At 35.6% G+C, this 22,039-nt stretch overlaps 1 protein-coding gene across 3 annotated transcripts in view; it reads right to left on the bottom strand.

Moving 5' to 3' along the window:
• Nucleotides 1-186: 186 nt before the first annotated feature.
• The window catches only part of SEC8 (subunit of exocyst complex 8), an 85,253-nt gene continuing 63,400 nt past the window's right edge, over nucleotides 187-22,039 (bottom strand). For all 3 annotated transcript variants that reach the window (XM_088850521.1, XM_088850520.1, XM_088850522.1), the window contains exons 21-27: nucleotides 14,370-14,565; nucleotides 14,165-14,242; nucleotides 10,179-10,280; nucleotides 9,982-10,056; nucleotides 732-827; nucleotides 587-636; nucleotides 187-485 (exon numbers count right to left, since the gene is read on the bottom strand). In XM_088850521.1, coding sequence (XP_088706647.1) covers nucleotides 398-485; nucleotides 587-636; nucleotides 732-827; nucleotides 9,982-10,056; nucleotides 10,179-10,280; nucleotides 14,165-14,242; nucleotides 14,370-14,565 — 685 coding nt within the window. In that variant the 3' untranslated portion in view covers nucleotides 187-397. The remainder of the gene's footprint in view (nucleotides 486-586; nucleotides 637-731; nucleotides 828-9,981; nucleotides 10,057-10,178; nucleotides 10,281-14,164; nucleotides 14,243-14,369; nucleotides 14,566-22,039) is intronic.

Here is a 22,039-nt window from a genome sequence, read left to right as displayed (position 1 = left end):
CAGTACCACGAAATTGTACAATACAATTTTAGTCATTCACAAGTCAATTGGGGGGGCCTATTCTCTTTCTAATGCACAATAAAAACCTTGTCCAAGGAAGCCCAAAATAACTAGTTGTTTTGGGACAATTTACAAAGGGAAAAAATGTCACACTTGACTCATAAAAATTACCATGCCAAAAAACAATTTACAACAGATAAAATTTTTATTGCAACTCAAATATGAATAATCTGGCAGCATACAAAATCGGGCACGCACAAATACAAAAATAGATATCCTTAATTTTTGAGTCCATAAAATTACATGATTTCGAGATTTTACCTAAACTCCAGTGTCATCCTTGGAAGTGCATTATCTCCATTCCTAGAAGTTGCCCTTCATCCTTTGGATTGAGAGATCAATGAACCAATATCTCATTGATCCTCTCCATTGCATCATCAGGTATTTCCCTACCTGGAACTTCGACCTTCAATAGACTAGAATACCTATTAAATCGACCAAAAGAGTTAGAAGATTTTGTCCATGAATGCTTCTTGCTTAGGTCAGACCAAGAGTATGAAACAGAGCTGAGGAAACAACTACATACTCTGAGGCAGTAAATAAATATTCATGTTCTGCAATGAAAGCTAGCAACGCCTGCACATACAAGATACAGAAAAGAATTAAAAATCAGCAGTAAGTAACACAATGAGCAGTAAGTAATATGTCTGCTACGGGAATGAATTTCAAACCTCAAATGGCAGATTTAAGAGTTCATAGTAAGTCCGGATACGGTCTAATCTTTGTTGAACAGCCTCACTATCAATTGATGGGATTGCAGCCAATGCCTGGAATAACAATTTCTATTAGAAATTGATTACAAAAGAGATAATCGCCAGAGGCATGCACTGTGCTCTATTCAGATGCAAAGCGGGAGTTGAGATGAAACCGTAACTATCAATTAATTTGAGAGATGAAAGGTAATAGACAAAAAAACAATCCAACCAAGGTCCAAACATTTTTCCCTATAGAACCAGAGTTATATTAATATAAAGGAAATTTTTCAAAACACTATAACAGAAGAACTATTCAACATTTTACCCATTTGCAACTATTCCAACTCAGGACCATGTGTTCTTTTATAGGTATTCTAAAATTATATCAAAAGTCATGGGTAAAATGTTTAGATCGTTCATCCTTTATAAGTATTTTGAAAAATTTCCCCAAGTACCATTACGGGTGCAATCTATTAGCTGATGTGCAGCTATTCTCATGGGTGTGTGAGGAGGGGGTTATTTGAGAGAGCACATGTAGAAGGTCAAGGGGCATCATTGGTCATTCTTGTAATATGAACTTGTTTCCGCTTCCTACATTCCCCAAATGCATTTCACTCTTAATAGTCTCTCATTATTCAATTCTACATGAGGACTCCAGACTTATTCTATCAAACTAGACATATTTATGCTTTAGGATAAACCACATTTACAGAAACTCATTTCCTCATACTGTATAAGGATTTATCATGGTATAAGAGCAAGACGTGATACTTGAAACTTGTGTGCAGCTTTATAGTCTCGGGTTAAAGCCATGAATGAAAGCCTAATATGGGATCCATACGCCTCGTATCAGGCATCATTCCACAAATCAGATCTCTCACAGGGAACTTAAGATATATTGTGCAAAGGATAAAAAAGCAGAGAATTGTTTTCATATTCGATGAGATCACAAATCAAAATAAACATGGAAAAATAAAAAATGAAAGACATTTGGAGGGTGCACTAGCTTAGACCTGAGAAAGCATACATGAAATCGACAAGATTTTTCTAGCGGCCTTAAAATTCGAATGGTTTTACAAGTTGGAGGCCTTTTTGAGGGAGAACAAAATTATTCTTATTTTTAAATATTTGTTTAATTTTAAAGGATGTATATTTTTACTTTAGTTTTGGGGTTTGTTTCTAGGGTTTTTTAAGTTTTTTTTGGGGATTATATGGTTTTTTTTATGGGGTTATATACTATGGTACTCATACATATGAATATTTCTTTAATGTACTCAACATTTTTGGACACTCAGTACTCTTACCCCACCATGTAGTAACTTTTTTGTCTAGGGCTATTTTAGGTTATTAATTAACAATAAAATTGAAATTCTTGATAGAAAGAAAAATATTTATTAACTACAGTGGAGGATGACATCATCATAACATCACCCACATAGAGCAATGATTGCTTCTTAACCACAAATAAATGCGCAACTAGTTTCTTATAGAAATATCTATTCTACCCCTTCCAATGACCAAAAATACCCTTAAAAAATTTTGTATTACCAAACAGGGGTATATGAGTGTCCAAAACAGTTGAGTATATTAAGGAAATATTCATATGTATGAGTACCCTAATACAACCGTTTTTTATATTTTTATTTACTATTCATCGATAACTATTCATAGGTACTAATTCACTGTTTCTGTGCATGTTATAGTTATAACATGCTCACAAGGGTACTTCTAGAATTTTAGTAATGCTTAGGGATATTTTCAAGTCTTAAATGTTACTTAGATCTCAAGTTAATTTTAGGGTTTTATAGACTTATAAAAGCTTAGATGTCATATTTTGGGATGCTCATGTCATGTATGGCAATGAATTTTATTTTATGAAAGAAGAAAGTTCTCCTGGCTTGATTCACAGCTGCAATTTTTCTCTATAATTGCTGATTTTACTTGTTCGAGGTACAGAAAAAAGTGCATTCTATTTCCCAACTTTTTTTCCCACATCAAATGGTATCAGAGCTCGGTTCGAAGACGGTTAGAGATTCCGATGGTTGGTTGTGGAGGTCTTTGCCGAAAGGATGCCAATCTAATCCAATTACGCAATGAAATCAACAACTTGATGGTGAGAGTTACACGGCTGTTTTACAAACGAAAACAACAACCTGACCTAAACGAAGAGGAATCTATAGGAATAGATTCAAATTGTGAGGATTTTTAAGGGGAATGACGCAAATCAAAGTCCGCCTCAAACTGGGAGCGGAATTATAATGTCTCAAACTGCAGAGATCGGCTCGACACACAATAGCATTGACGGGAGCATAATTTTGAAGAAGAACTTAAGTACCACCTTTTTCACCTCTGTGCTCCATGTACAGAATCGAATGAAGAAGAAAGTAATGGAAGACCTATATGTGGGAGACATCCCGCTAGGTTTTTCTATATTACGCAAGCTTTTTTTATAATGTTAACTATTATATATTATAAAAAAGGAGTACAACAAGGAGAGAAACAGAGAGGCTAACTGTTACGCAAGTTGATACTATTTATTTATTTCATGAGTACTATTCATGAGTATTGTTCACGGGTACTGTTCATAGGATTAAAACCGTTACTATGAATTTTAAGTTAGGATATATGGGTCAATGTATTATTTGTTTGGACACTTTGTACTTGGAACACTAAATTATATAAGATATGTGTGGGGCGTTTAGGGAGTTAATTCCACATGATTTTTAGAAATTGAAAGAGAGAACTTAGGCTTTTGGAACTCTAGCTTGGGGTATGAAGAAAAAACCCTAGCTTTCTTTGAATTATGCTTGCGTTTGGCTTTGTTTCTTACTTATTTTACTGTTTCCTAAAATTTTCCTGCATCAATGAAGAATGACAGAGCATCTTCTATATGGAATCTTAGGTTGTCGTGAACCTTCCTCATGCTACCACTACACCTGAGGATTTCACCCGAGTCCCAAATTCCTAAATAAGAGGCTGTGAAATTGTAATACGAGGATTTCATCTTGTGATCACATTAGGAGGAGGCTCATCTACACGTCACATACTATAATTTCAAACTACTATCTCAGGCTTTTAACTCTCCAGACTTTAATGCGCTGGGGTGGAGTATATCTAGTCATTGCTACTTCTCTCCCTCAACTTCCTCGCTAGAAGAATATGTCTGATCCTCTCATCCAGGTTCTACATAAAATGGATAAATGGCACATCTTACAAAAGATTTTGTCCTTCAACCAATTGACCCTGACGTCCAGCCTCCATCAAGTCCAGCCATCATAACAAACGCCACTACAGATATATCAAGGAGTGCCCAAAAGTAACACATGAAGCAGGCATATGAACAATGAAAAGAGGGAAAGTCTCCCTTGGAAATTTTGTCTTCAAAGGTATTTAATTCTAGTTTTTCTTCCGCTTCTCTGTTGTGAACTTGGTCATGTGAGAAATCAAAAACATGGCCAGAAACAGGGAAAAGTGAATCACAAGAAAAATAAAACAAATATGAAAAAAATATATGATGCTATGAACACATGCAATTACATAAGAGTAATGATCCTATGAGCCCCTCCCAACCCATGTGTGTAGGACCCCAAAGGATCACCATTAAATATGACACAGATCTCTAGAAAAGTTATCACATGATGTGGGACTTGACTTTTCTAGAGATCTGTGCCAAATTTAATGGTGATCCTTTGGGGTCCTGCACACATGGGTGCGGTAGGGTCTCATAGGATCATTACTCATTACATAAATCAGACAGCCAAAAGTAAAACAGATTCCCTTCCATTATATTGGGACAGAGAATTTTAAACAGTTCAAAGAGCATGAAAATTTTGATATTTCTGTTACAGGTCTGCTTAGAATCTGATTTATTCTCTTTTATCAGAAACAATATCGATTTCCTCAATTATCAGGGGAAAAACATAAATCCCCCCCTCCCCACCCACCCACCCACCCCCAAAAAAAAAACGGACTAAACTTAATCATCATTCGTTTTAAAGCAGTTAACCATCTAATTTTTATCCAAAACAAATGGAACTTAAAAATAAGCTGAAATAGAAAATAGAAGTACTTTGACGATCAATTCCTATTGAGTGCAAATTAATTTGCTCCTCTTTGTCAAAGACATGATGGGAAATAAAGTAAAAAAAGAATATTCCAGCAAAATCTTCCATCCATTTCATTCCGCGGACACTCTCATTCATAATTTCATCCATTCTATTCAAACACATCCTACAATCTAATTCATTCCATTACAAAGATAATGAAGTACAATCTGGTCACTTGATTCTAGTTTTTCCTTTGCATTATCTGCTATGTACGCAGACATTGAACCAATTGATACCAATTATGATAAAAATTGTTTCCATCCTGTTAGCTTGCTATAAATGCATAAATGCATGCATTTTTCATTCCCAAGGTTATGTATAGACGTTCCTGAACCGGTTACTGGTATACAGAGGGGCCACAGGGAACGACCAATACATATGGAGTTTAGCATGATCTCTTCAGACCATGGGATATTGTAGTTTTTTTTTGAGAGAAGGTGACCATGGGATATGGTAGTTGACAGCTCTCCACAGTCGACCCCACATGATATGATGCTATGAGGCACTAGTGGATCCCTCTCTATGAACATGGGACTCGATCGCATGATGACTGCTACTCACGAGGAGAGATTTGACCTTGGGTTAGAGTGGGAGGCTATTCTTGGTAAGAGGTTCTCATTGGTGTATTATATACAGTCCCAGCCACCAATGTGCATGCTATTATTTTTACAATCATGCTTGGGTGTCTAGCAAGAAGGTAAGCTATTAATTTGGTTCCATGCACGAGAAGCATGTAAACATTATAGAGATATGGACACGAGTCTTGGGTAATAGGGAGTTTGGACTGTTGGGATTCGTCAAATTGAGACTACAGAAGAAGCAGTGTCAGCTGCTTGCTTGGATAATGTGCTCAGTCTGGAAACAGGCCTGAATCATATGACTTTTAAGTATGAAGGTATATGGGTGGTTTCCATGAAGAGTCGAGTTCGTTATACCCATGAAAGAAAAAACATATGTTTTAGACAAATGACTATTCTTGTAATTTTATCACGGTGGCAAAAAACTTTGAGTTTTGTTTTAAATGTTTTCTCCCATTTCTCGTGTTTTTTCTGAGATTTTAAGGATTTTGTTTCCACAGTTTCGTAATACCAGCGATATTTTTTATATTTGGCTATTTTTTAGCTTCTAGACTTTCTGGTATTTGTACTGTCAAGATTGCTGCTTCTCCTGAGGCAACTTAGGAATTCCTGAAAATCACGTTTAGGGGCAAATCAAATAGTGTATACATGCACTAATGCATTGAAGAAACATCCCTCGTATTTTGTCGAATTGGCAATGGCAAAGGTGGGGTAAAGAGGTGGAATTAAAGTGGCAGGTCACTGGAGCATCACAGTATGAGTCACGAGATCTTGGGACTGATGGGATATTGATGGAGGTAGATTCCAGATATTACATGGAGGTGCCTATTACCAAGGGCGTACATATTTTCCCAAAAGGCTGAGGGCATTCTTGTCATAGAGCCCTACTTGAGTATTTTCTTGTTTTTGGGAAGTGACCCTATTTGAGGGTTATGTGACCTTTGCCTTATATAAATAGACTTGAGTAATTATATAAGGTGAAGGTCACATAATTTAGACTTGAGTAATTATACAAGGCGAAGGTCACATAACCCTTCACATTCATATGTGAGATAGCCTCATTGTATAACGAAAGAGAGAGCGCGGACCAATCCCTAGAGCGAAAGAGAGGCACTCGTTTCTCTTTCCAAAACCCAATTTTCTCTTTGCATGATAATCAAACCCTAGCTACACTTTGTTTAAATCTGAAGGCAACATCAAAACCTCAAACCTGATTCACCAGAAGGTTCACATGTTCAGTATTTTTTTACTTTGTTGAAACAATATATATTCGATTACACATGCAAAAGAACGGAATTCGGTTGTTCTTATATCAGCTATGATAGCTACATTGATATAGCAAGATATATGTACGAGGGAGCACTAACCAGTATGCGGACAACTAGTGGAGAGACAAGTGAGTTCTCAGTGACAATGGGCCTACATCAGGGGTCAACGCTGAGCCCATATATCTATGTTTTGGAGTGGATTCTCTAGAATCTAAAGGTTTTAAAATTGGGATTGTATACAATGAGACCATTTACCTTTGATACAAGGATATCACAATTACTTATAACCATCTGATGTGAAATTTGATAGCTTGGATATGTCACAAAGTTTGAAAAAAATCTTTTGAACTTTGAACTTGGTCAATGCAATAAATGCAGCCACCTAATTTCACATCCAATGGTCAAGATTAATTGTGACCACTTTGTACTAAAGATAAACAATCTCATTGTATGTTTTTCCTTTAAAATTAGTCGGACTAAGACAAAATATATAGAATATAAATTTAATAATTATAGGAGTAGAAATGAGGAAGTAATTAAGATTGATGGTCAAAAAATACGAGAGGTTGCTCCCGATAGCTAGGTTCGATATTTAAGAGAGTAGAGAGATTGAAGAAGATAACACAAATAAAATTAGAGCAGGACAACTAGTCTTCCAACCATGCTTTATGAGGAAGAATGTTGGGCGGTCAAGAAACAACATAACCATAGATGAGCATATCTGAGATGAGGATATTGAGATGGATGAGTGGCAAGACCAGAAAGGCTAGAATTTGAAATAAACACATATAATGAAAGTTAGATGTGGCTTCAATAATCGATAAAATGAGAGAATCCAGACTTAGGTGGGCTGGCCATGTGCGGCATAGAACTAATACAACACCAATTTTGAGCTGCAATTTGGTTTAAGTGTAAGGCTCCAAAAAGGAAAGAGGAAGGCCCAAATGGACATGAATAGAAATAGTGAAAAAATATATGGTAACTTTTGGTCTTACTGAGAGTATGACCCTTGATAGAAAAGAATAGAGGAACCAGATTCATGTAGCCAACTCCAAATAATTGAGATAAGACTTGGATGATGATTTTATTATTATAATAACAAAAAGATTAAATTGATTTTGCTCGAATAATGAATTTATAAAAGATAATTGTCACTACGTTAATAACATATTTCCACTCTACAATCCTCAACCATGTACTCTCTATCTACTTCAAATCACAAATGCCACTTATCAGGCAACGCTTTGAATTCTCTCCTTATGTTCCTAATCTCCTAGGCCCCACTCTAGTTATGGTTTACAAACATCCTTCCATTTAGAATATGAGATTTTTTATCCTGCAACAGCTTAATGCAACATTATGTCTCCAATGTACAAGCAACAACAATGGGGATTTGAGGGACCCCTACCAAGATATATTACTCAGGGTTCCCTCACATGTTAAGGAGAAATGTGAATCAATGTGCCAACTTTCATTGACTAATTGTTTTGTCACCAGGTCCCATAGAATTTTCTTTGCCTTTCCCACAAATAAGGGAATCCCAATGTACTTGCCCAAAAGGTGTCTTGCTTGCATCTCAAACAAGGGGAAAGCTTCCCCAACCGGTCACTATAAATACATATCACTAAGATTATATTTTCACCCAGGTTTATACTCATCATTCTCCAATTTGGGGATATTTTAAGATATGTTCTATGGAGTGCAAAATTATTCTTATTTTTTATAAGCTGGAAGGGCCGAGCTAACTTTGATCAGGAACTGGACACAAAAGTTGAGGAGGTTCACTGCAAGCCACAAAACCACTAGTAGCTCAAAATCCTATAGATCTGATCAGGAATTTATTTGGACTCTCGATGGAGCGGGTCACCCAGGCAAAGGAGGATGTGGTGGTGCTTGTTAATAAGTTCAGTAGGCGCTTTTATTCAATTTTAAAAGATGTATATTTTGATTTTAGTTTTAGGGTTTATTATTAGAATTTTTAAGTTTTTTTTAATTCTAGATTTCTTTATATTTTCTTTATTTTCTATTCACGAGTACTATTAATGGTACTGTTCATAGTTAATGTTTATGGATACTGTTCATGTGTACTATTCACATGTCTGTTCACAAGGGTATTTTTGGAATTTTAGTATCGTTTAGCAGCATTTTTGAGTCCTAATTGTTTACTTGACTTTCAAGTTAATTTAGGGTTTCATAGGCTTATAAAAAGTTGGATGTCACATTTTGGGAGAAGCGTTATGAGAATGAATTTTGGGGCCGTCACTTGGTGTGACGGTAAAAAGCTCGGGTAGCCAGCACAAGAGCGTGAGTTCGAGTCCTGAGAGCAGCCACTTTGTGCATAAGCAAAAGGCTAGGACCGTTTCCAGCCCAACCCCTTCCAGGACCCTACTTAGGTGGGACTAGCACCGGGTACAACCCTTTATTATGAGAATGAATTTTATTTTATGAAAGAAGAAAGTTCTTCTCTTGGCTTGATTTACAACCATCTTTTTTCTCTATTATTGCTGAGTTTACTTGTTTAAGGTTCAAGAAAGGGTGGGTTCAATTTCCCACCTTTCCTTCCTGCATCAATGTTTCATGCTTGAATTCGAAGAACGAAACTGAATTAACAATGTCGAATTCAGCTAAAATTGGACTCAGCGACTAGTCCGAGTCTACATGAGGAGGAATATGTTAACAAACGAGTTCATATTGAGGCCAATTCAGGATGATCATGTCATCTACCAAAGCAACCAATTATTATCATATGTGCACCATTCCAGTCTTACATCCATGGGATCCAGCTATGAAATAGTTGCAACTGAGAAGTCCCACATTTTTCCAACAATTTAAATAAGCAGCTGGCTACTATATTAGATAGTTCATCCATAAAGGCAACTTCCAAAATATTTTTTGCAGTGCCTAAAGGCAGTATTCCAATATTAGGACATCATACAGTTTATCGATAGCTATTTATCATAAATCAGCCATCAGAGATATCAGAGCTTACTGTTTGTGTACTAGTCAATAATTTGAGCTTGCAACACATTAAATCTCGAGGGCAAGCCACTCAAGAGATCGGAAATGCTTATATAACAGACTACATCCAGTAGAGTACAACAAGCACCTCCTTTGCAACATTTGGAAACACACTGACCACAAATCTAAGGAGTACTTGTTGCAAGCACTGGGGTTTATGATAATTTTTTAGATCTATATAACAGAAAAATTTTCCTTCAGTATCATCTCAAATGACACAGAATGGCAAAAGAAAATCTCTAGAAATAGCACAAACCTGTTCCAATGCTATAGAATTCCGGCAGATCTGCTGAACTCCAAAAAGGTTAATGGATTTCATCTCAGCTAAAGCCTGAAAATGCCAAGACACAAAGGCATTTTTCAATGTGAGCCTACCTGGTGTACTATGTAGATAAAAAATAGGATGGTCACATCAAATCTACCAAAATCTGCAACAAAAACATACAAGCTGACCTTAATTGATGCATTGGCAGCAACACTGCATATTCCACCGAATATGTAATTTCGTTTTATATCAACAATAAAAGGGGCCACCTCCTCATCCCTACGTGTTATCTACCAACGATACAAAAATTTCCCATAAGTTATTTTGCTTTTATAGTAGTTTCTCAACAAAAATTCTGATAAGAGAAACTCAATACTTATTGGGAGTTAGATTCTTTTTTGAGGGAATATTTGACAATTAAGAGTTAGCATTTCACATCAATTTTTAAGTGCTCCAGAACCCTCATGTCTGATTGCATTGAAAGAGAAGTACAAGCAAAGTAAAACGTCAGTCAAATATATCAACCCTTACGAGAAAAAGAAATAATGCCATTTAAATCAAATTTGTTTTTTCGAAGTAACACTTACATCAACTCACCTGGGACAGAGGAAGCTTGGAGGAATCTTATAGAGTACAAATAAGATATATAACTAGAATGCAGCACGACTATTTATAGAGATGACACAGATAATGACAGACATTAACACCATATCAATAGACCAATATCTAAAGCAGAACACTTGAATAAATTGCACCAAATTTATCTCTAGCCATCCCCATCAACACAATGTGCATGTCAAAGCATTGAAGACCAGAATCAAGCAGCTATTTGAGTCTCCTGAGAGGGACTCACTAAAGATACCAGCAAGCTGGGAAACAGAAAATAGCATGGCATAATCTCCTAAGCCCATACCCTTTGAAGAACAAATGATAATAAAGAATTTTTGATAATCGTCCCATACAAATTGAGGCAAATCTGAATTAATAGTCTTTTATTTTTTGGACCAAAACTGAACAAATACTGATTTTGTTGCCCAAAGATTTATTCCCATTATGCAATCTGCTAACCATGAAAAAATTCCATACGTTTGGTACTAGAACAAATATTGCATCAGCTGCCAGTGATATCGCATGGTTTTTGTAGGCAGAATGCGTCCTTAAAATGTTAACACAGAAGGATTATCATTGAGGAAACAGAAAGCATGTCGGGGGCAGACGTAACAGCCTCTGGATAATTCTAAGGATATTTATCCTTACAATGCTATTTTGTTCGCCCTTTTTAGTTTATGTCCTCAAAACTTCTAATTTTTTGTATGCAAGTCCAAGGGATTTTCGGTATTTTGTTAAGTATATAATCTAGAGGAGACTTGTAGAAGCTTGATTTTGACTATTTCAAAATAGTGTGAACTCTCCTATGCAATAAGCGTCAATCTCCAAGAGAAGCTAAAGCTTCGTCAAAGACCACTACTATATGTATCAAGGGTGTACATCAAGCAAAAATGAGAATTCTTGTGGCAGAACCCTCAACAGTCGAAGTCTATGAATACACTATAGATGAATATAGAATATATATATCTATATATATATATATATATATATATATATATATATATATATATATATATATATATATAGAACTCAAATTACATTAATTTAAATAATTTGTTCAACTGGTGAAGAAGACATCTACAAAAATTTGGGTCAGACAAATACCCTTAAGGCCTACATCCAGTGGTTTAAAAATCGACGCGTCGACCCGGAATCTCCCGGGTCGACACGAGAATCAGCTTGCCCGTGCCAATTCCTACGCAATATCGGAAACCGGGCGAGTGTAGAGAGGAATCACCGATTCCTGCCGATTTACAACAGTAAATCGGTAAAATATCCCCACTTCTCAATAGTAGACTCGCCAGGTTCTCTAGTGAGCAGACACGTGGCAGGCCCACCTCACGCGTGCCAAGCCACAATAACGTGTGACACATCGCCCCCGTGCCTCTACATGCACGATATAAATCTATTGCATTCTTATTTATAGAGCTTCTTAGTGCTCACGCCCTTCGATGTGGGAGAAAATTAGAGTTGCGTAGCTAATAGAATGTATATATTTATTATAGCATCGAAAGCATAATGTGACGAATTGGTGGAGGAGGTTAGCTCTACGGATTTTGGCCCTCGCTTCCCACCATCAATTCCTCCCATCCGCAATTCAAGATTATCACCCACTGTGCCCCTTTGGAGCTTTATTTTTATTTTTAAAAAACGTAAAAGAAAAAAAATCATGTTGTTAAAAAATAAAAGGAAAAAAATAAAAAATAGAAGAAAAAAAATCATGTTGTAAAAAAATAAAAGAAAAAAAATAAAAAAATAGAAGGTAATACAAGAAGCATTTTTGGTAAAAAAAAAATAATACATCTCTTTATTTTTCTTGTCAAAAAAAAAGTAATATAACGTATTTCTCGTCAAAAATAAAATAAAAGTTAATACAAAAAAAAAAAAATGTAGTACAACATCTTCTTAATTTTTTTGTCAAAAAATAAAATAAAAAGTAATACAAGTATCATATTTTTCTTAGCAAAAAAAAAAGGGTAATAAAACAAATATTTATTGTCAAATAAAATAAAAGATATTTATAAATACAACAAGTATTTCTTAATACACCCTAGGAATAAATGATATAATATTATAGATAGTTAGGTTCTAACAATATCCGTTTTTTAAACCACAGGTTTATTCCATTTGAAATCTCTCTCTTTCTACTAACAATCTCTTTTACTAAATTTATTCTAGAAATCTAAAAATTTAAAATTTTGAATAATTAAACTGTTATTTTGAAAATTGGTACACATTTTAATAAATTCTATATTGATAATCAAATCTTTTATTTTATTTATTAATTTTTGCATTATAAATCATGTAATGTACTATTTTTCTTACCGTTGTCAATAATACATTTTAAATTTAATGATATTATAAAATATTTTGGATTTGTTATTATTTGTATAATAAAATAATTATAAAATGTAAACCAACAATTTTAATTTCAGTATATAATATTATAGTTAGTTAAGTTGTAATAATTCGGGTTTTTTTAACGGATTAGGGTTCCGCCACTTCAAGATTTTAGTGGCCATTTTTTTATTGATTTAGTCTACTCTTTATTGTAGTCCATGTACGATTATATACTTCGTCCATGATAATTCTATGATTTTTCTCTTGTGTGATGTAAATTTAATAGTTAACAGAAGTTTATACAGGGAATGAACATCTCAATATTCTCACAAATTGACGAAAAAAATGAAAGTTAACAATGTAGTACCCTCATTTCTAATTGGATTCCAAAAAGACAACATTTATAATGAATTTTAATAATTTTTTTGGATTTGTTTTAAAGCTTAATCCAACCGAGTAGGTCGATTCTCGATCCGGATCGTCGATTCACCGATCCGAATGGGTTTTTGGAGTGCCCGATCCGGGTCACCGATCCTTTTTTTAAACCACTGCCTACATCTAATGTCTATTTTTCTTTCCTGAAATGGAGAACTTGTATTTGTTTCATTTACTCTCTCCAAAAAAAAGGAACAATTTTTTTGGGGGTTTTTTAGGACCTGTTTTATGAGCTTTTTTGACTGGATGAATATGACCAGCCTACAAAATTTGGAGTCAAATAAAAATCCCCCTATATAGGTTCTTTCCCTTGGCCATGAGCTAATGAAGTAGAACCCGATGGAACAAGACAAGTATTCCCCTTATATACTTGGTGAGTGGTGCACATGCACATTCACACATAGGAAATAGGTCCATATTACTTAAGCCAGCCCCAATTAATTGGGTAAGGGCTATGATGATGATGATGATGTCCATATTATTTAAGTGGGTGGACCCACATTGAATCCACCACTTCTGATTGAGCGATGGATACTTTTAATAAGAGACAAGGGTGTCCCTGAAATGCGTGTCATGGTACTTTACAAATATAAATACCCTTGTATTTTATGACAAATATCATTCATACTCATACCCTAATAAATTTAAAAAATATCCTTCAAAAGTGATACAATAAAAGTTCCTCCAGTTTCTATCATTGGCTTTTTCTACATTTTTGCTATGCTAACACTAGGAAATCCATTCATATGAAACTATAAATAATAAAGCTGAATGATGTTCATTGTCTGACCTGCGTAGTAAGTGATATAATAAAATCATCAGGCTCTTCTGCATCTTGATCATCCAAATATTCTCGACTTGTCATTTCCTACATAATTTAGTGACTATCATGCCACTTGCATGCGATTGTCAAGGAATTCCTCTGAAAGCAGTACCCAATGCATTCCAAATAAGAACTTAAAAACTATATCAATTACTCAGGAATTATAACAAACCTGGAAATGAAAAATGGTCTCCAATTGCATCTCTATGCGTAGGACCTTCAAACATTCAACAGCCAAGCTCCGATATTCATCAGCAAGGCTTGCAAGGTTTCGAGTAAGAGCGCTACTAGTTCGAGTATGGTGGCGTACTTGATGGCCTACATTTTCGTCATCTTGCGAGGGTGACTTGGGAGATGCTTGCCCAAGCCTAAAATGTTAAAAGGAACAAAGCAGTTATCTAGCAGTTACACTGGCTGAATTAAGAACTTATTTGCATTACAGGAAGAAAGAACTTTAAGGCAAATGGTCCACTAGGATCAATAATACATTTTAGTTCATAGTTGTCCTCAAAGTGCATATTACTAATTGATGATCAGGCTCTGACAGACTAGCAACGGAAATGCTGATGACATACTTAAAAGGAAAGCTCAAACTACAAATGTTTGAAAGAGAGAAAAGTTCTTTTTCGCCCGGGGGTGGGAGGGGGAAAGGTTTACATAAAGTCAGATACACATAGACAAGGCAAACGGAATTAGTCGACATATATTTTACCTACAACTACAACTTCAGTTGAAATGGCCCATATGATGACAGTTAAGCATCCTAGCAATTGTATAATTGCTCATTTTTAATTATTAAATGACATACATAACCAGTATTGTAAGTAAGTGTATAGTACATGATTATGGAATTTTTTTTCCAAAGAACAGAATGCTAATCATGGAACAAGCCAGAGAGCAAAGGAGAGCAGATAAACCCAAGTGGAGTGCTAATAATGCCAAAAAAATATGCTCCTGGAAGTGCTTCCCAAACGACATTTAAAAGAGGAAAAATATTCCCCAACTATATATCTTTGGAGTGGCCATCCAAGAAGAATATCACAACATAAATGGTTCAATAAGTATTTTAAAAGCCCGCCAATCCTAAAAGCAAATGACAATAACATATTTTGAGAACACCTAAGCATGTTTCTCATATATTGGATGAATGTTAAGCATCCTGGAGGAATCTCTTCCCTCCATGTGCTTAGGTAATCCTATCTTTAGTGCTGTTTCTCATATCTTGGACGAATGCTAAGCTTCTTGGAGGAATCTCTTCCCACCATGTGCTTAGGTAATCCTATATTTAGTGACATCCAGAAAGCTTGTCAGTATCTATGCCTTATTCAAAAACTCAAAGGTTGAATACCAGGATAGAAGAGGAAACTGCAGTCATTTTGTCAACAGTCTCAGTTTATATACCCAGTTCTTATTGAAACCACCAATCAGATGAAATAAGGTTTGCAAAGCAACTGGCAATGAAGGTATTGAGCCAAGTTCGAGTTCTAAACAGAGATTTCAAAACAAGAGATGCTCACGTCCAAACTCATTTGACAAAAATATATTTCCAATGGAAGGCCAACCATGGTTGTTGGAAGTGGGTGAATTCCTGGAGTGTTTTAGGAATTGGAAGATAGGAATCTCAAGAAGCCTCCAGTGGTGGGATGTGCCATCTGTATAATGCATATCTGGAATCGAGATTCCTATCTTTTGGAGCCACGCTCCCAATCACTTGGAACTGCACAAGTAATTATTGAGGAATGGGTTCCATAAGGCAAAACATTTGTGGTTCTAGAGTGTCCTTAACCAAGAATATGCTAGTATTGGAATTGATATATTGAGCATGCTTAGCCAAGGTTCGCCTAGTACTAGAATTGAGGTCCACGACTACCCAAATCAAGGGCTCCCTTAGCATTAGAATTGATATCTTGAGTGCCCTTAATCACAGTTACCCACAAGTGGGATCAAGGTCACTAAGTGCCGTCAACCAGAGTTCCGTAAGTACAAGAGTTAAGGTTTGTATTCTAGATTGAATAGAGAGTCAAATTATTTGATTTATTAAATTGTTTTTTTTTTAAGACATTTATTTTGGGTTCCAACGTTCAGGAATGATGCTAAATAGGGTTTCTAGACACCCACCCTGATGTTAAGTAGAGTTTCTAGACACCCATCCTCGTTACATAAAGAAAGTACATAATTAATAGTAAATTTTAGAGAGCAGAATGCCCCAAATAATGTCTGAAAAATTGCAAGTATTCCATAATACTTTTGCAATCATTCTACCACTAGCAAATAATGTAGTTTACTTTGAAGCATGACTTGTTAAAGCGTGTTAGTGTGGTCCACTACAGAATTCGTGCTTGGATTCCAAATAACTTAGATAGATATTCCTAAAAAGTGGAAGGGAGATTCTATGTTGATCGAATCATGACTTGGTGCACCTATGAACCCTGTGAGTTGATGTTGTGGAATCTGGATTCCAAATAACTCGGTTCGAGATCCCTAAAAGGTGGAAGCAAGATTCCTAGATTTTAAAAACCGGATTCGATGAAGAGTGGTTGATCGAAGTTCTCGGGACTCTTCTAGAACACCTACCCATAGAGAGAGAATTGATACTATGGCTAAATGAGGAGAACTTCTCGCCCATTTGAAGGAGATTGATGCCAAGACTTGATGAGGACGATTCTCTGCCATTGGAGGAGAATTGCTGCTAAGACTTGATGGAAATAAAAACTGCTAAGAAGCATAATTTAAAGCTTATCTATTGTTTCACTAAATTCGCAAGGGGTTTAAGCCGTCGCCACCATGGTATTAATTGGTGAAAATAGAATATACAATAGATAAGAGCTACATTACTCTCACTATATACTCTCTCACTTTTCTATGCACATAATGTCCTCTATTCATGATCCATGAATCACTCAAGAAGGCTTTGAAATCCGATACCCCATCTTCTATACATGTTTCTTTCATTGTTATCATTTAGTGGGACGAATATACTTTCTGAGATGCTATTCATTATCTTCTAAGTTACATTCTTTACAATTTGCTTACAGTCCCCTTTAGCTCCCAGGTTTCTTTCTTGCCAAATAACCCATACAATGGTGGGAAGTGAGACATTCCAAATCTTGGCCATATATTTCTTTGTGAATCTTCTTTAAACCAATTTGTTAGGAGATTAGGGATACTTAAGAACACCATAGTATTGCTCTTTTGGTGTTGAACCTCAACAATAATGCTCTGTATGTGTTCCTCACAGATGTGAATGAAATAAAGGTGATCATGATTCTCATAACCAACTTTACACAAGTGGCATATAGACCCTATCAGTTCTGACTAACATCTTTTGGTTGGTTAGCCAGGGGAACCATGAGGCCCTAGGATGAATTGGTTTTTTCCATATGGCCATTAGGGTATTGTTTTTCGGTCCTTGTGTGATTATTATTTTGTAAGCACCATCGGAGGTGAAGTCACCATTATTATTGATAACCAAAGTGAATCTATCATCAACTTCATCATGCCTAAGGGAAAATGACCCTGTCTCATTATAAATAGGAGGCTTTCATGTATGCCCTTCCAACCCCAAGAGTCCCTTCTTTTTGCATTGGAAGTTTCTTCGGAGGTCCTTGTATGATGTCTCTAAAGGTATTCTGTCTTTATCAATTCCAGCCACATTGAGTGATTTTCATTTGACAATTCCCATCCAAGCATTGCTAGTAAGGACACATTGATGTCTTTAATACTTTTGATACCAAGTCCACCTTCACTCTTAGGTTTACAAATGGTGCTCTTAACAAGGTTTGGGCATCTTACAACATAAAAAAAAACCAAGGTTTGAGCATCTTTGGTTTTGTTAGTTGCCCCAAAGAAAGTTCCTTTGTAGCTTCTCTAGGTTGCAGATGGCGGTTGAAGGTATGAAAGTTAAACACCAATGATTTGTGAGTTAGGTGAGGCATGAACTTATAATCATCGTCAAAGCCTTTTCCCATCTAATTGGAGTTGGGTACACAAATCCTGGTCCGTCATTCTACTGTATTAAGGGTCATACCCTCAGCAAGGCCATAAGTCCCCATATCTTTTCTCACTACTTTCAACTATGTCCTTTTGGGTCTACCACTTACCCTTTTTGAGCCTTCCACTTGAACTAACTCGCACCTCCTAACAAGTGTTGTACTAGGTCTACGCCACACATGGCTAGCCCACCTAAGCCTACTCTCTCTCATCTTATCACCTATTTGTGCCACACCTAAATTTTTCCGAATGTATTCATTTCGAATTCTTTCCCTTCTTGTCTCGCCACTCATCCATCTCAACCATCCTCATCTCCATTATACTCATTCTATGGGTATATTATTTTTTGACTGCCCAATATTCCGCCTCATAAAGCAAAGCTGGTCTCACAACTGCCTTAGAGAACTTTCCCTTCAGCTTCATTGGTATGCGGCGATCACATAAAATTCTAGTTGCACAACTCCACTTCGCCCGCCCAGCTCTAATTCTATGTGCGACATCTTCTCCAGTCTCTCCATTTTGCTGGATTATCGACCCAAGAACTGATAAGAGTAATTCTTCTAGGTTCAGATAGTATTTCTAGTTTCCAACCTTGAAGTTTGGACATCATTTTCTCTACAAGTTTATGGCAAAGTTTTGGGTTGAGTATCCCTTAGAATAGTGGACAGCTTCGATAAGTTGAGGGTAGTTTTGATAAGTTACAATTTAGGAATTGGCTAATTTGGGATTGATCAAAATTGTTGGAACTAAAGAAGAACATATGTTTTTGCAAAGTCTTTTGTAAACTGGTCAAGGACAGGAAGCGATAAAGGGTGCATTTTAGAGAGTGACAGGATTTTCTTTTGCTAGAGCTAGAGAGTGACAAGATTGATAGTTGGTATTCCAAAACACAAGTAGATCATCGGTGTAAAGTAGTTGGGAGGGTGTAGTTGGAAATCTAAGGATCCTAAGTGGTCAAAATCTCACTTTTAGCTTCACTTTTTGAATGAGTTTGCTAAAACATTCCATGGATATGATGAAGAGGTATGAGAGAAGAGGTCCCCTTGTCTAAGCCCATTTTTTACCATTAAAGTATCCAAAAGGCCTACAATTTAAAAAACCAGGAATACCTAAAGGTGGTGATGCATATTTTACCCAATTTATGAATTTCTCCCCAAATCGATATCTTTGGAGTTCATTCATTAGAAATTCCAAGCTAACCCTATCGTATTAAGGTCAATTTTTTGGCAAAATGTGCTCTCCTATTTGTTTTTAGCCATGCTAGAGATGAGCTCATGGCAATTAAGGCTTGCATAAAGATACTACTGTTGTGGAGAAAAGCCTGTTTATTTTATTTCATTTTTTTTTGGGGGTGGGGGGGCGGGGGGGTTGTGGGGGGGCTAAGGTGATGAAGGTTGAATTGAGGGATTGCATAATGGAATAATGGATTCTCTTGAAGGCTTCTTTTATGACTTAAGAGAGATTTCTAGGCCAACATGTGCCAAAACGTTTGGAATAACATGGGCTGTTTTATTTTTTTATTATTTCGTTTTTGGGATTTTTGGGGGCGGCAGGGGGGACCATCAAGTCCTGGCGACTTATTGGACCTTAGACTTATATTTTGCTTCCTTCAAAAGTTACATCCCTTTAGAGGAGCAAGTTTTCTTTCTTAGAGATTTGAGAATCACAAGGGGTTTTAGATTAGAGGGAAATAGGTTGCACCAAGTTTTTAATAAACGGATCGGTGGCCCGGATCAAGCACCTCAAAACCGTGTCAAGTCGGTGGATCAGCGATCCTGATCGGAGGATCGACCAGATTGGCAAGGTTTGGCATTAAAAAAATTTCAAAAAATCACTAGAATTTCTTAAAAATCTAGTTTTTTTAGGTTTCCAAAAACAATAATGGTTTTTTTTTTTAGAAAGGTTAACTTTATAATAATATTGTACAAATAATTTTATACAATATATTGAGAATGGTTAACTTTTTTGAGAAAGATAAACTTTTTGAGAAGGTTTCCAAAAACGATAATGGTAGTGCAATATAATTTTCATTATTTTACTACAAACACATAAATACTATGAACTTGTCTCATGTCTGAGTGTTTTCTATCTATTACATTCATTTCATGGTCAAATAAAGATTTAAAATGAAACTCATTGCAATAAAAAGGATTATGTTAGGTGTACGATAATCCCTTTGGAAAGTTTGTCAAATAAAGACTTAACCTTGTAAAGTGAATTCTTTAATTAAGTCTTAATTTTCGAAAAGTTTGTCCCAAAGTTTTTCTAAATAAAGACTTTATGAGATTTTGACAAATAATTCATTGTCAAATAGAGACTTGACATAATCTCTTTAGTAAATTTGTCCCAATGTTTTTTCATCTTGTAAAGTAAAGAAGTGGGAGAAATTGTCCCACCTCGAGGAGTTTAAGGAGCGAGAGGCTCTATAAAGAGCTTAAGGCCCATGCTCTCAATCTTTCTTGAGTTGTACGCTTGCTACGCATGCATGAGTTGTTAGGGCTAATTAATACTTGGCGCCCACTTTAAAAATTATATAATATAACATGGGGTGGGCTGCCACCTCTCTTTTTAAAAAGAAAAAATGCATACAAAAATTCCCCCCTTCAAATCATATTTAAAAAGTGCAAATACACCCCACATCAAACTAGCTCAAGATAGAACCGGTCGTAGAATCCGCTGGTTCTTAATAGAGCTGATTGTATCTATCAGAGAGCCGACCAGTTTAGGGGGAGACCCAGCCGGATCCCAATATTTGGTGGGAACCGGACCGGCTTCAACGATTCTTGATCGAGATGGGGCGATTTGGATCTAGATTGGCGATTTTTTAAAAACATGGGTTGTACAATACCAAGGAGTTTACCATAGCAATTTGTGGTTTTTGGACAATATCCCCATTGTCATTGGTGGTTGAGTATCTTATTTCGTAACCTTAGACATTCTAGAATGTCACCATCTAGTAATGGTTTACGGGAAAAGGAATTTGGTATAAGAATCCCCATGGGTTAGTAATTAATTTATTGAAAATGCCTTTTGAATGTGTTAGTAATTAATTTATTGGGAACCAACAAATAATAATTATAAAAAAGCTTTCTAGACGTAACATTAATTATTAATTTACTGGGACACCAAAAAAATAGTATGAATTCATAATTATTAATTTATCGAAAATGCCTTTTCAATGTGATATTAATTAATTTATTGGAAACCCAAAAAAGAATAACTACAAAAACGTTTTTGCCATGTAATATTAATTATTAATTTATTGAAAAACCAAAAAAATAGTATTAATTTGTAATTTCTAATTTATCAAAAATTCCTTTTGCATATAATAATTATTAATTTGTTGGTAAAACGAAAAAAACAGCATTAATTTTTAATTATTAATTTATCAAAATGCTTTTTTCATGTAACAATAATTACTTATTTATTGGTAAATCAAAAGATAGTATTAATTCGTAATTATTAATTTATTGAAAATATTTTTGCATGTGATAGTAATTAATTTACTGATAAACCAAAAAAAATAAACTAATTCGTAATTATTATTATATAGCATATACAATAAATGGGGGCATGTGTGGGGGATCCAACTTAATAAAAAATTAAAAATGAAAAAAAAAATTAAAAAAGCCGCCTTTGGGTCTGGGCACCTGCCTTAGCGCCTAGGCGGGCCAAACCCCCCACCACCTAGGCGGCTGCCTCCACCTTCTTGAACATTGGTTAGACATTTAGTTCAAGGTTTGTTGGATGGGACTCAAGTTGTTCTTGTTTCCTTAATTTTTGTTCTAATTGCATGACTACAAGATGAACAAAACTAAAGGTCTCAAAGTTTCACTTGTTTAGGGCTTTCTT

The sequence above is a fragment of the Amborella trichopoda genome, chromosome 10 (assembly GCF_054954075.1).
Source record: "Amborella trichopoda isolate Santa Cruz 75 chromosome 10, AtrichopodaSantaCruz75HAP2 v2.0, whole genome shotgun sequence".
Taxonomy (NCBI): Eukaryota; Viridiplantae; Streptophyta; class Magnoliopsida; order Amborellales; family Amborellaceae; genus Amborella; species Amborella trichopoda.
Note: the sequence above shows the minus strand (reverse complement) of the source record. Positions and strands in the feature narration are given on the sequence as shown.